The sequence below is a fragment of the Maniola jurtina genome, chromosome 27, assembly GCF_905333055.1.
Source record: "Maniola jurtina chromosome 27, ilManJurt1.1, whole genome shotgun sequence".
Classification (NCBI taxonomy): domain Eukaryota; kingdom Metazoa; phylum Arthropoda; class Insecta; order Lepidoptera; family Nymphalidae; genus Maniola; species Maniola jurtina.
In genome coordinates this window covers 1,964,732-1,978,272 of record NC_060055.1, presented here as the reverse complement: position 1 = coordinate 1,978,272, position 13,541 = coordinate 1,964,732, and the positions used below count along the sequence as shown (strand labels likewise).

Sequence of the window (13,541 nt, the reverse complement as noted above, 5' to 3'; positions counted from 1 at the left end):
GAATTAGAACGCCAGGAGCCTACTCCGTTGTATTCGTTTACAAAATGGGAAAAACCAAATTAATTTTGAATTTCGCGGGCAGACCCGTCTCTTCCACCTTAATAGGAAACTATGTTTAAATAAGTACTTGGTTGATAACAAGTGTGGTTTGTCCGGCAGGTGTCGTTCCGCGAGGGCGACTACATCTCGAACGTGACGTCGATCGACGAGGGCTGGATGACGGGGCAGGTGCTGCGCACCGGCCGCACCGGCATGCTGCCCGCCAACTACGTGGAGCGCGCGCCCGACCGCCACTGAGGCTCCCTACACACACTCAACCGACATACATCATACATGTAGCAAGGGGGTGGGGGTCCAATGACAGAAAATGCCAATATACTCTATACGCGGAGAGAAGTTACTATAGCTCTGTGGCGTGCAGATCATAGAAGCATAAAAGCACTGCTTACCCTAGGTGTAATAGCTCAATGCTGATTTTCAATATGAGTTGCCACACAGTAAGTTCCTACTTTTTGACTGCCTACCCTGTCTCCAAATCCTGTGCACGGTACTGGCGCTACCTCTGTTACGTAAACCCATAAAAAATAGATAGATAGAAAATTCTGTGGGCATTTTGAGTCACCAACGAATAACAAACGTGATGTAGATTTACTAGGGCTAGATGACGTGGAGTGCGCCCGACCGCCACTGAGGCTCCGCACAACGCCGCATGCCCACACTCGACTGGCGGTACAGTCAGCAACAAAGCTAGGTTTGCGCCCCAGTACAAGCGACTATGGAAGAATCTAGCTTTGTTGCTGACTGTACATGCAGCCGAGGGAAGGGAGGGGGGGAGGCAGATGAGAGAACATTCTACTATATATTTTATTCGTGGAAAGAAATTAGTAGAGCGGTCTCTCTCACGTACCTAATCGCATACAAATGATAGATAAAATCTGTGGGCGCTTACCAGTTTGAGACCTGCCGCAATGGCATGCTGCCCGCCAAGTACGTGGAGCGCGCGCCCGACCGCCACTGAGGCCCCACACACACTCAACCGACATACTTTATACATGTAGCAAGGGAGTGGGTGGGGGGAGGGGTCCGATGACACTGTACTGTATAGCTATATACTCCGTTACTAATCCCATGCAAATTATAGAGACAGACAGGAGGATTAAAAATGGTTTTTGACTGAGATTTCGACGTGACAACGTCTTATAATTCGATAGAGCCGGCTGCACGCACGAAAAAACATGACTCATGCGGCGTTACCTCGCTCTGAGGCGTTCCATGTAAGGCTTGAAGTGCAAGCGAGAGCGCGGAACGAGCAACAAAGAAGCACAATCGGCCTTTGTTGTCACGTTGAACTATCGTCAGTAAACCGACTTTACAGACAACCAATTTTTTTGTCTCTGTCATTTGTATGACTTATGACAGAGACGAAAATCTCATATCATCATCAATAACTTCTTTCTGCGGATGGAGTATAGCAATACCAGCTTGTCGCTAACTAAATAAAAACTTTAACAAGAAGGGTACTAATATACGCGCAACGAATGTTTTTCTATCCCTTTCATAGTGCTCTCTGTGGAAAAGAATAGCACTAGATTTTTGACCTATCTCTTTACCTCAAATCACACTAAAATTCAGTATCCAAAATATAAAAATATTTAGCTCTCGCTTCGCTCACGTTATTACTAATATCGCATAATGTTCAAGAATACATTTAATGTATGAGTAAATTATGTAATAAAAAGAAAGTATCGCATGCTACATCACCATTTGTATTAAAATTCAACCCCAAATCAAAATTTGATTAAATATATCCCCCCCCCCCCCCCCCCTCTTTTTAACTCTTTTATTTTTAATACACAATTTTGAAAAACTAACATACTTTTCATTCACGGTACCTACCTATCTGGTACCAAAAAAACCTGATATTTACCGAAAAAAATCTTCAACCGACACAAAACTGTATATCTTTAGAATCTATATAATTCGTACTGTATAAAGAAAAATAAGTTAAAATAATATTCCGCTAAGAAACAACTTGTCTAACGAAAGCGAAAATATTTTTTGTGACGCCTAGTTTATATAATTTAATATACTGTATTTTATTATTATACAGCATTGTTTTAGAATACAATTACTATTATTATAGTATTTTAAATGAACCAAAATAAAATATACTAAAAGCATTTTTTCGGTCATTCCATTTTCTTCTACATTCTTAAAAATATTATTTTTGATGATAGCAACATTAAACATAATATGAAAACATTAAAAAAAGTTTTTCAGCTAAAATGTTTTAATTGGCTAGAAAATGTTGAAAAAAAGTTTTTGAGCTATACATTTTTTTATTTATTTTTCACAATTTTAAATGTTTTATTGGCTACTTTTGGCTTTTTTTAACTAAACATTGTAAGCAAATAATAAAGTAATACTTTTAAATTACACATTTTTCACAATATTTATGTATGCTCGACGTTGTATGGTAATTTATAATTTTTGTACCTGGTCACACTTTAAACCGGTCGCAATATTTTAAGCCCTAATTCGCACGAGCGTTAAAAAAGCGTTTTTTAACCCGGCGTTGCGCTGACAACATAAAGTGCGCGTTAAAAAAGCGTTGACGTGTGAACAGATACTTGGGAATGCATTTGTTCTATCTTGAACGCTTTTTAACGGACGTTAAAAAAGCTCTCGTGCGAATTAGCCCTAAACGTTTTGTAAATAAATATAAAATCTAGATGTAATAAAAACGTTTATGGTGTTATACCATATTTTTATATTATGTATATTTTTCTAGAGAAACATTTTACGAAAAAAAAAAGTAAAAAAAAATCTACGAAATTTGTAAGCATAATAAGCATTTTGATTTGGGCACATTATTTTAATTTCCATTTAACACATTCCGTTGTTTTTTTAAAGCAATTTATTGTTGATGTATAATATAAAAGAAGTTTCTATCTTATTTGTTATGATTAAAATAAAATAAATTATGATTTTGTCCAAAATTGTTCAAATTCTTCTTTTATATTTTATATCGGCATAGAAATTGTTATTTCCATATTACATAAGATAAGATTTGCCAATTAGTTCTTATTGTTTTTTTAAACATATTAAATCTGCTTATTTTATTGTTAGTTGCAAGTGTTATAGCACATTTAGGCAGTAGTGTGACAATAGAATGACAGTTCTGATTATATTCGAGGGCCCTCGAGTCAATGGGGCCTCACCTACTTAAGGCCCCTCAGCAAAAACACGAAAAAGCCCGAGTTCCTTTCTAACACCCTTTCAATAAGGGGCCTTTTAGTAAATGATAGTAATAACAGAAGAACAAAAAAATTAAGGGCCCCATTTTCCAGGGGCTTGGCATTCTGTTGTTACTCTACTGCATTTTTTTTTAGGTTAGTCATTTCATTTTATTTATTTTATTTTACTTGGGATAACACTGCCCTTCAAGCAATGTCTAGAAAGTTAAAATCTCAGTTTTTATATTGGATACATTAGTTCATATAGGGCAGTTTTATTTAGGTCTTAGTCGATACATTGTTATTATTTTAAGCATTAACCACATCACAATTTTAAGGCTTAATAATATAATTGATATAAGAGCGAGATTTTTGAAAAAAAAAAAAACCATAATGTTCCTTCCTTATGATTATTACATAAAATAATATTATTCAATTTTTTTATGACTTATGTAATTTTTTTCAAAACTGGCTTTTTTTGAAATTATTCTTATGAATGTGGTATTTATTTCTCAGACTAAATGAAAAAGACAGGCGGTAGTTACATGATCGAATCCTAACTTTTATAACTTTGAATACTTTTATAACTATCTTCGCAATAATGCCGTCTATATTTTTTGTTTAGTCTGTGGTTGTTTTGTATATTTTTATTTAATCTTTAAGGTGCACTAAGCGGGTTTGCCCGCGAAATTCAAATTTAATTTGGTTTTTCGCAATTTGTAAACTAATACGACATCGTAGGCTTATGGCATTCTAATACTCCAATGTCAGTATCATACTCACAGGTTTATATAAAAATCTTTACTTGAAAGGGTCCAGTTTAAGAAATTAGTTCTAGTAACGACTATAACTCACAAACTAGTCGATACTAGAACTAACTTCTTAAACTGGACCCTTTCAAGTAAAGATTTTATATAAACCTGTGAGGATGATACTGCCACTGTCGTAATTAAAATACCATAAGCCTACGATGTCGTATTAGTTTACAAATTGCAAAAAAACCAAGTAAAATTTGAATTTCGCGGGCAGACCCGTCACTTGCCCCTTAAATATCTGGGCTGCGCCCAAAATTAAATATGATTTTTCTCGCTCTTTTTGATACAAATAAACACAATTTACACGACTTATGTATGGGAACAGTATTATAAGCCGATCCGATGTTACAGTGCCTTGTAATATTTAATAAAATTTAAGCAATATCAAATTGTTTCATTGTAATGACGACCTGAATCCCCTTGGTAAGAGCATTGACCTTAATTAATTAATCAATCCCTACCGGATGTTTCTACTCGTATGAAACTATAGTATGAAAACACATAAATGGAGTAGGTATGTATAACGCGCGCAAAAATTTGACAGAAAAGTTTATCATTATAAGTACCTATTATTCAATGCGCAAAAAGTAGTTAATAAAACTAAAAGTTGACAGAAATTATCATTATAGGTAGGTACCTATTATTCAATGCGCAAAAAGTCACACAAATATTATAAAGGAGAAAGTTTGTATGTGTATGTGTATGTGTGTGTGTGTGTGTATGTTTGTTACTCCTTCACGCAAAAACTACTGGACGGATTGGGCTGAAATTTAGAATGGAGATAGATTATACCCTGGATTAGCACATAGGCTACTTTTTATCCCAGAAAATCAAAGAGTTCCCACGGGAATTTTAAAAAACCTACATCCACGCGAACGAAGTCGCGGGTATCAGCTAGTACCTATTAAAGAAGTAAACTTTAATTTTCATGGTGGTCATTTTAAAATTATTAATATTTGTTGCTAGCTGATGGCCGCGACTTCGTCCGCGTATATTTAGGGTTTTCAAAATCCCGTGGAAACTATGATTTTTCGGGATAAAAACTAGCCTATGTGCTAATCCAGGATATTATCTATCACCATTTCAAATTAAGCGAAACACGTTTAGCAGTTTTTGCGTGAAAGAGTAACAAACATAGATACTAGTAGAGTGATAAAATTGGTCGAGTAATTTTTTAGGAAAGATACCCTTATTCTCTGTAAGATTAAGATTTAGTGTTTCCATTTTTTTTAGTTATAATTATTATTTAGGGCCTGCGAAGACGACGGACGAAAATCTGCGCGGAAGACAAAAATCCGTCGTCTAAGGTAGTCTTTTTCTCCGGTTTTTGCCGTATCAGTCCATCGTGTGCGTTATGTGATGTACCTAGTTCTGGTGATCATTTTTTGACCTCTGCAGATAATACCCAGTCTGCGCAGGCCGTTATTATTATAGACGTCACTTGACAGAGAAGGCTCGTAGGGTAAGTTGCGGGCTGCGGGAAGGTGACTGTGAGGTTGAATTCCTTGATTTTTTTGTCAACTGTCTCTTCCGCAACCCGCACCTTACATCAGGAGTCATCTCAGTGAAACGGTAATTTTTTATTCACATACTCGTACAAGTTAGCCCTTGATTGCAATCTCACCTGGTGGTAATTAGTGATGATGCAAAACTATAGGGCGCACTTTGACTTAAGTTTCAGTTAAAACGAGACAGATTTATGCCAGCGGTATAACGTTGTCCCGTTTTAACAGTGTCTTAAGTCTGAGCAAAGTCAAAGTGCGTTCTATAGATCTCAGCCTAAGATAGAAGTGGGCTAACCTGGAAGAGGTATGGCAGTTTTCATTAAACCCTTACTCCTTTGGTTTGTACACATCATACTTGAATGCTAAATAGCTTGGCGGCACGGCTCTGCCGGTAGTGTGGTAATTAGCCACGGCCGAAGCCTCCCATTAAAACAAGACCAGTAATTTAGAAATTATAAAATTTCAAACCCTGCCGGGAATCGAACCCGGGACCTCCCATTAATAAGACCACTGCGCCGAGAGGTCTTCAAAAAACCTTTATTGAGGGTATTATTATAAAAATAAAACTTCAAATGAATAACTTTGATACGTTTATTTGACTACCATGTAATACAACTAAGCAATTCATGCGACATTACAATAATTGCAATATGATTAAAAATTAATTAATTAAAAATCTTACAAAATAGTCTTAAAATCTTAATACTCCAATATTGCAACGAGCGCTAGACAATCTCAGGCACGTCTAAGGCACCTTGGTTTTGGTACATTTAAGGCCGGGACATACAATTTTTTGGGTTATTCAATCATTTTAACCAATTCATGACAATCCCCGTCAATGAGGATTTGTGAACTTTTCAAAGTCAAAATCATTTATTCAAAGTAGGTACAATTTGTACTCTTTTTGATGGTTGGAATTGTTAAATTTGTATGATATAGTGGTGATAATTAATTATTATTAATTCATTTCTTCCACAAATCCCCATTGACACACTCTAGAGCTCCTAATAGGGATTCATGAAATTCTTTTACACAAATCCTCATTCATACTCGTACATCTACACTTGTACCATGGCCTGACTTTGCCACTGTTAAAACGAGACAGCGATACATCGCTGACATAATTCTGTCTCGTTTTAAAACTTACGCTGAGTCAAAGTATGCTGTATAGATTTCAGCCTAAGTATTTTCCCGACATTTTTAAGAATTCCCAAGAAAATGTGAAAATTACGTGAAACAACAAAGGAATCTTGAATACAAGTTTGACATTAAAAGTATGGTGGTCTTCTATCGCGCATTGTCTGCCCAAGCTTTATTAAAGGCAATAGCACACATCTAAAGATAAATCCAAACTTTTGTTATAAGTTGTAACATAATATAAGGTCCAAAACATTAGATGTTTGCTGCAAAATCAATTGGCGTGACGATCGACCATTCAGAGCGCGCTCGGAACATCAGAATAGCGATGGGCGATTGTGAAAAAAAAAAAAAATCGAATAAATCGAACAATCGATTGTCACTTCACATAAAACAATCTAAAATCGATTGGTAACTTTTTAATGCGAAACGCACGGTCTGGAACATATAAATCGAAAATCTAAATCAATTGTGCATTCGTTATCGACCGGCGCGGCGTGCTGTGTAACAATTAAATAATCGAAAACAATCGATTGCTGTCCGATTGTTATCGAATAGTAACAATCGAATATTTCGATTGCTATTCAATTGAATCGCCCATCGCTACACCAGAACTTTATGACAGACTAATGTGCACGACTTCATATCAAATATATGACTCCGATCGCCTCCGATTGCCTATATTGTCATACAATATAGTTACACAAAAACTTTAGGCGCAGTATAAACAGACGTTAAACCCTTTTATCCTACACTAAACACGTGTTTAACAAAACTTGAACAAGCGTTAAACGCTTAATGTTAAATTTGATATTTCAGTTTGATCAGCCATTTATGGTTGTACGGTGTTTACATCAAAATTGCCTAAATCTAAATAACAATTTCACTAATTCTGTATCTATAATATAATATGTATGTTATTATAAACACAACGAAAACATAACTGAGTATAATAGCTGCCTAAGAATATCTTAAAAATAGAAATTACAATAAGATTGCACTAAACGATATTGCAACATAGTTTAACTAATTTCATTTTCAATAATACATTAAATATAACATAAGGTGAATCCAAATTATATAACATAAGACGGTACCTACCGAAAATTAACCATTTTGTAGTGACTGGATCACTTGTTATATACAATGATCTTACATGTTATATAGCAATGTCATTGAGTTATAACAAAAGTATTATAACATGTTACATAATCTGGACACACAAGCGATTTTTATAAGGCACTGGTTTTTGAGGTGACAACGTCTTATAATTCGATAGAGCCGGCTGCACGCACAAAAAAACATGACTCATGCGGCGTTACCTGGCTCTGAGGCGTTCCATGTAAGGCTTGAAGTGCAAGCGAGAGCGCGGAACGAGCGACAAAGAAGCACAATCGGCCTTTGTTGTCACGTTCAACTATCGTCAGTAAACCGACTTTACAGACAACCAATTTTTAACCGGCTTAAAAAAGGTCTCCAATTCAATGCATTTTATACTATTTCGTTTTTATTATAGTACTGCTAATTTTAGTTAAGTTGTAATTCGATGAGTTTTATACTATTTTTCGTTTTTATAATAGTTTTTTTTAATGATAAATTTTAGTTTAGCTTTTATGTACAACAGATTTAAGGCAATATGTACTAAGGTTGATTTGGTCCCTACATTTAATAGGTCCTTAATTTTTTTAACTACTATAATATAGCTGAATTTTCTCGTGCATTATAAAATTAAAATCACATTAATTATATTAAATATATTTTTATAGGACCTTAACATTATATTCTTATTATTTACTAAACTAAAAAAAACCTAATATTTGTAACCCTAATATCAACCTAGTTTTATTTAACTAAAAGTTGATATTAACCTTAATTTAGTTTGATGATGATGAGATGAATGTTAGTTAGAACCACGCAGTTTTAGTGTATTATAGTAATTAACGATAGATTTAATTATTACACACTCCATTTAAAAAAAAAGAATATTAGCTATTTTAACCATGACTAACATTCCACTTTCCCCTCCAACTAAGCGTAAAGCTTGTGCCAGGAGTGAGTACGACGACAATAGTGCAACGGTTGGTTGGGGTTTGAACCGCCGACCTTTCGGATTTCAGTCCGCTCTTGAACCTATTGAGGCTTTTTTTTTTCTCTCTCGTCTGGCTTTACAAAGATTAGCCAATGTCAAGTTTGTAGTTATTTGTAACAAGTTAGTTAAACTATACAAGTATGGACCCCGTCTGTGCCGGCGCTCGCCGACACACGCACGGCAACCCCTTAGAGCGCTTTCCAGTCAGTTTTAACAAAAAAAAAACACTCCAAAAAGGCAGAGCACGCCCGCCAGCTAACACCAACACAGACGAAGTGGTGGTAGGTGATAGATACCACAAAAATGCGATTAAAAAAAAAGATGTATTTTTTTTTAAAGTTCACAATGTATTTTTTTTATAAAGAATATTAGCAAAGTTTTGCTTTATGACTAATATTCCCCTTTCCCCTCCATGGGGCATGAGACGGGCCTGCCCGCGAAATTGAAATTCAACTATTCTCAGAAATTAGTTGATACTAGAGCTTCTTAAACTGGACCTTTTCAAGTAAAGATTTTTATATAAACCTGTGAGGATGATACTGCCATTGTCGCAATTAAAATGCCATAAGCCTGCGTTGTCGTAATAGTTTACAAATTGCGAAAAACCAAATTAAATTTGAATTTCGCGGGCAGGCCCGTCGCTTCCAGCTTAATTAACGTTGTTAAATACCCATTTTCTTACATTTTCTATAGTCTATCTACATCTTTTTCATCATATATTTCTCAACGTTAGAGAACTGTTTGAACAAATTTAACGAGGTTAACCGTATTTACCGAAGTTAACCGTATGTCACGTCCTACACGGACCTATTTCTCAGTAGAATCACATTGTGACTCGTGTCAGTTTCCAGTGGGACTCAGAAATAAAGTATCTTGTTCAAGCTTCTTTAAGCTGTGCGTAAAGTTGTGCGGTAAATGTACAGCTCATCGGTTAAGCGTGCCGGGATTTATGGTTAACCTAATTTTAATCAGGTTAATATTGTATGGTACAAAGTTAACCATACAATTTTCTTACATTTACATTATCATTACCTGGTTAACCATGATAATCACGTTAATCATACTACATTTTACATTGTCTATAGGCCACGTCCCTTCAGAGGACTAATTAATGGCGGTTAACCATGGTTAACTACGGTGGTGTTTGAGTTTTCCTTACATTTGACCAACTTCTTCTTATAAGCTCAATATTCCCCTGTTGCTTGGTGAGCTGCAAAACCAAGGTCAACAGGCTTAATCATGGTTAATGCTGTTAAATATGCGTTTTCTTTACATTCTTTATACGCTCAACGTTGCCCTGTCACTTAATGAGCTGTTTAATCAAAGTTAACAGGGTTAACGAAGTTAACCATATCATCTTTTCACGTCCGAGTAAATTTCTCAGTAACATCACATTGAGGCTCGTGTCAGTTCCCAGTGGGGCTCAGAAGTAGCGTATCTTCCTCAAGCTTCTCCAACCGGTACGTAGAGTTATCTGGTAAGTGTCGTACCAACTCGTCGGTTAAGCGTACCGGCGCGCCGTTCGGTCCGGATACCAGTACAGTTTCGCATTCCTGGAACAAATCGTTACTTAAAACTTTGTGAAACAAACTTTCTTTCATATAAATATGGAAGTAACTAGATCGGCCTACAATCGGTCTTTTGCTTTAAAAAAATATATAGCCACAAGTGAACTTATTTCATTAAAAAATTAAACTGCTTTAAAAATTGGCGCTCACTACGCTAGTTATTTATGCTCTTATTTGGTTATCACACTAATATTATAAAGGCGAAAGTGTGTGTGTATGTTTGTTACAATTTCACGCAAAAACTACTAGACGGATTTGGCTGAAATTTAGAATGGAGATAGATTATACTCTGGATTAACACTTAGGCTACTTTTTATCCCGGAAAATCAAAGTTTCTACAGGATTAAAAAAAATCCTAAACCCACGCAGACGTAGTCGCGAGCATCATTTAGTGTTCATATATAAATCAAGAAAAAGATAAGCGCTCACTGCGCTCGTCATTTATGCTCTAACTTCTACTTATTTTGTACAACCTACCTTAGCAGTGGGTGGTAGAAGAGTCCTCAGCTTGTGTAAAAGTTCAGCAGCGCGGCAAGCGTGCAAATAAAGCGCGCTGTACACGTTGCAGCCCGCAGGACAGACATACACCGTCAGACGTGGCTCGATGCGTCTGTCGCAACAAAGTTTATACTTCTTTTAGTATATAGATCCTTGCAAAAACAAGTATTGTGCAAAATATCTTAACATAATATCATCAACCCAACGCCGGCACACCACTGAGCACGGCTGAGCAAGGAAGGATGTGGAGAAGACCACACTGGTCAAGTGAAGTTCTCACCTTTGAAAATTGGTTTATCATAGGATAATTTTACCAGAAAATCCAAGAGTTACCATGAGATTTTCGAAAAACTTAAATCCGCATGGATTAAGCTTAATATACTTTCAAGCTATTGCATAGCTTTTATCGCGGGCTCTGAGCGCGGAGACCGAATCAAGAAATTCCGAACGAAAATAAACCTAACAACCCCCACTCCTACCGGCACAGTGGTGCGGCGTTGAAAGCCGTGCATCGTGTAACGTCGTTTCAGTTCGGCAGACTTCGGCACGGTGTTTGTGTGCGTGCGACTAGACGTGTGCGTGTAGACTAGCTGCTAACTGCTCATAACTGATTCTATTGCATAAGTTGATAAAGAATGCTATGCAATAACTTTACCGCGGCAGTCTCCGAGTGCCACACGTATTTTTTTTTTAATATAATTTTGTGACTTACTTGGCATGCAGAGCGTTGAATAGGCGAATTCCGTCAGCCAGACCGCATATCTGTATGATGTCATCTCGCGATAATCTATTGACAAACAAATTGTATTAAAAGGTAGATAGATAGAATACGTTATTGCACACAACAACACTTGTAAGTTGTAAAGGAACACAACACAGAAAGAAGAAAACAGAAAAAACAATTGTGTGCAAAGGCGGCCTTATTGCTTGGAGCAATCTCTACCAGGCGACCTTTAAAGATTAAAAAACCGGTCAAGTGCGAGTCGGATTCGCACATGAAGGGTTCCGTACCATCGTACGAGGTATACCTAATGCTTTTATGTAGAACACTGCAAGTTAATGACTGACTGCGCCATCTATATGTGATTTACTAAATGAATTTTGGCGTTAACCACAAATTCAGGGTTTTCGGATTTTTTCCTTTACTTGTGCTATGAGACCTACCTGCCTTTCATAATTCTATACGAGTTCCTTTTTACCCGACTCCAGCAAAGCCAAAAGGGTTTTACCAGACTATGTATGTACGTATGGTTGTATCAGATTGTGTGTTCCACTGTAGCTCCTAAATTACTGGGCCGATTTTGATGAATGACGTTATTATGGTCCGGGTAACTATTTCTATAGGCACAATTATCTATATTAACTTTTCTATTTACATAAAATACTAGCTCATGCTTGCGAATTCGTCCGCGTGGACTACACAAATTTCCAAACCCTATTTCATCCCCTTGGGGGTTGAATTTTGAAAAATCCTTTCTTAGCCGATGTCTATGTCATAAGCATTTGGCAAGCTATCAGCATGCCAAATTTCTGCCCAATCAATACAGTTAGTCAGTCAGTAATTTTTCCCTTTATATATTTAGGTTATGTTTACCTCAGCAAATCTGCGCCAGAGAAGTTGGTGAATGTTGACACGTGTTGTGTGAAGCGGTGTCGGGTCAGCCATGTCTGAGTCTCCTGGGCCGTGGCGTCCTTTGACAGACCACAGTTCTGTACAAAAAGTAATACATATTTGAGCCTCGATAGCTCAACGGTTGAGGAGCGCACTGAATTCCGAAAGGTCGGCGGTTCAAACCCCACCCGTTGCACTATTGTCGTACCCAGCACAAGCTTCACGCTTAATTGGAGGGGAAAGGAGAGTATTAGTCATGATTAGCATGGCTAATATTCTTATTAAAAAAAAACAACTGTCCATTTGAACCTTCGGCTTCAGCCATTTAGTTCAATACTAAAACCTGACTACTTCCCTTAATAAATGCTGAAATATAGTAAAAAATATGTTTTTGTCGCTTGGTATGTTTTAATACTGTATTACTAGAGGATGCCCGCGGCTTCGCCCGCGTGGATTACGGTTTTCTAAATCCAGTAGAACTCTTTGATTTTTCGGGATAAAAAGTAGCCTTTGTCCTTCCCAGGGATGTATCCCAAGTCTGTACCAAACATTAAAATCGGTTCAGCGGTCGGGCCGTGAAAACGTAGCAGACAGACAGACAGACACACTTTATATTATAAAAAAAGTATGGATATTTAAAGATCCCTTGGGAATTGTTTGATTTCCGGGATAAAATGTTGCCTATGTCAATTACAGGGACGCAAGCTACCTCGGTACAATATTTAATACAAATCAGTTAAGCGGATGGGTTTTTAGGAATTCCTTGGGAACTCTTTGCTTCAGGGATAAAAAGTAGCCTATATCCGTCACCGGGATATAAGCTAACCCTGTACCAAATTTCGTCAGAATCGGTTAAACTGTTGGGCCGTGAAAACGTAGCAGACAGACAGACAGACAGACACACTTTCGCATTTATAATATTAGTATGGATAAATGAATTCACCTTATCAGGATCTTCAGCGGCTTGTGGCAGGTCTGGCAGAATAGCTCCCGGGGAGTGACAGGGTGGACTGTTCACCTTCACATCACCGCCACTGTGAATAAAATAACTTCTTCAAATTTACACTCATCTGAACAATGT

The 13,541-nt window shown here is 36.9% G+C and overlaps 2 protein-coding genes across 9 annotated transcripts in view; one reads left to right on the top strand and one right to left on the bottom strand.

Moving 5' to 3' along the window:
* LOC123879253 (LIM and SH3 domain protein Lasp) overlaps nucleotides 1–13,541 on the top strand; it is a 54,951-nt gene that overhangs the window by 38,570 nt on the left and 2,840 nt on the right. For 3 of the 4 annotated variants that reach the window (XM_045926896.1, XM_045926897.1, XM_045926894.1), the window contains exon 8: nucleotides 160–1,310. In XM_045926896.1, the coding sequence (XP_045782852.1) occupies nucleotides 160–297 (138 nt within the window). In that variant the 3' untranslated portion in view covers nucleotides 298–1,310. Of the gene's footprint in view, nucleotides 1–159; nucleotides 1,311–13,541 lie in introns of those variants that run through there. The other variant, XM_045926895.1, reaches the window with a different exon arrangement.
* The window catches only part of LOC123879239 (transcription factor CP2-like protein 1), a 53,466-nt gene continuing 48,935 nt past the window's right edge, over nucleotides 9,011–13,541 (bottom strand). For 2 of the 5 annotated variants that reach the window (XM_045926863.1, XM_045926864.1), the window contains exons 16-20: nucleotides 13,404–13,494; nucleotides 12,443–12,558; nucleotides 11,561–11,635; nucleotides 10,828–10,960; nucleotides 9,011–10,335 (exon numbers count right to left, since the gene is read on the bottom strand). In XM_045926863.1, coding sequence (XP_045782819.1) covers nucleotides 10,189–10,335; nucleotides 10,828–10,960; nucleotides 11,561–11,635; nucleotides 12,443–12,558; nucleotides 13,404–13,494 — 562 coding nt within the window. In that variant the 3' untranslated portion in view covers nucleotides 9,011–10,188. The remainder of the gene's footprint in view (nucleotides 10,336–10,827; nucleotides 10,961–11,560; nucleotides 11,636–12,442; nucleotides 12,559–13,403; nucleotides 13,495–13,541) is intronic. The other 3 variants (XM_045926861.1, XM_045926862.1, XM_045926867.1) reach the window with 2 other exon arrangements.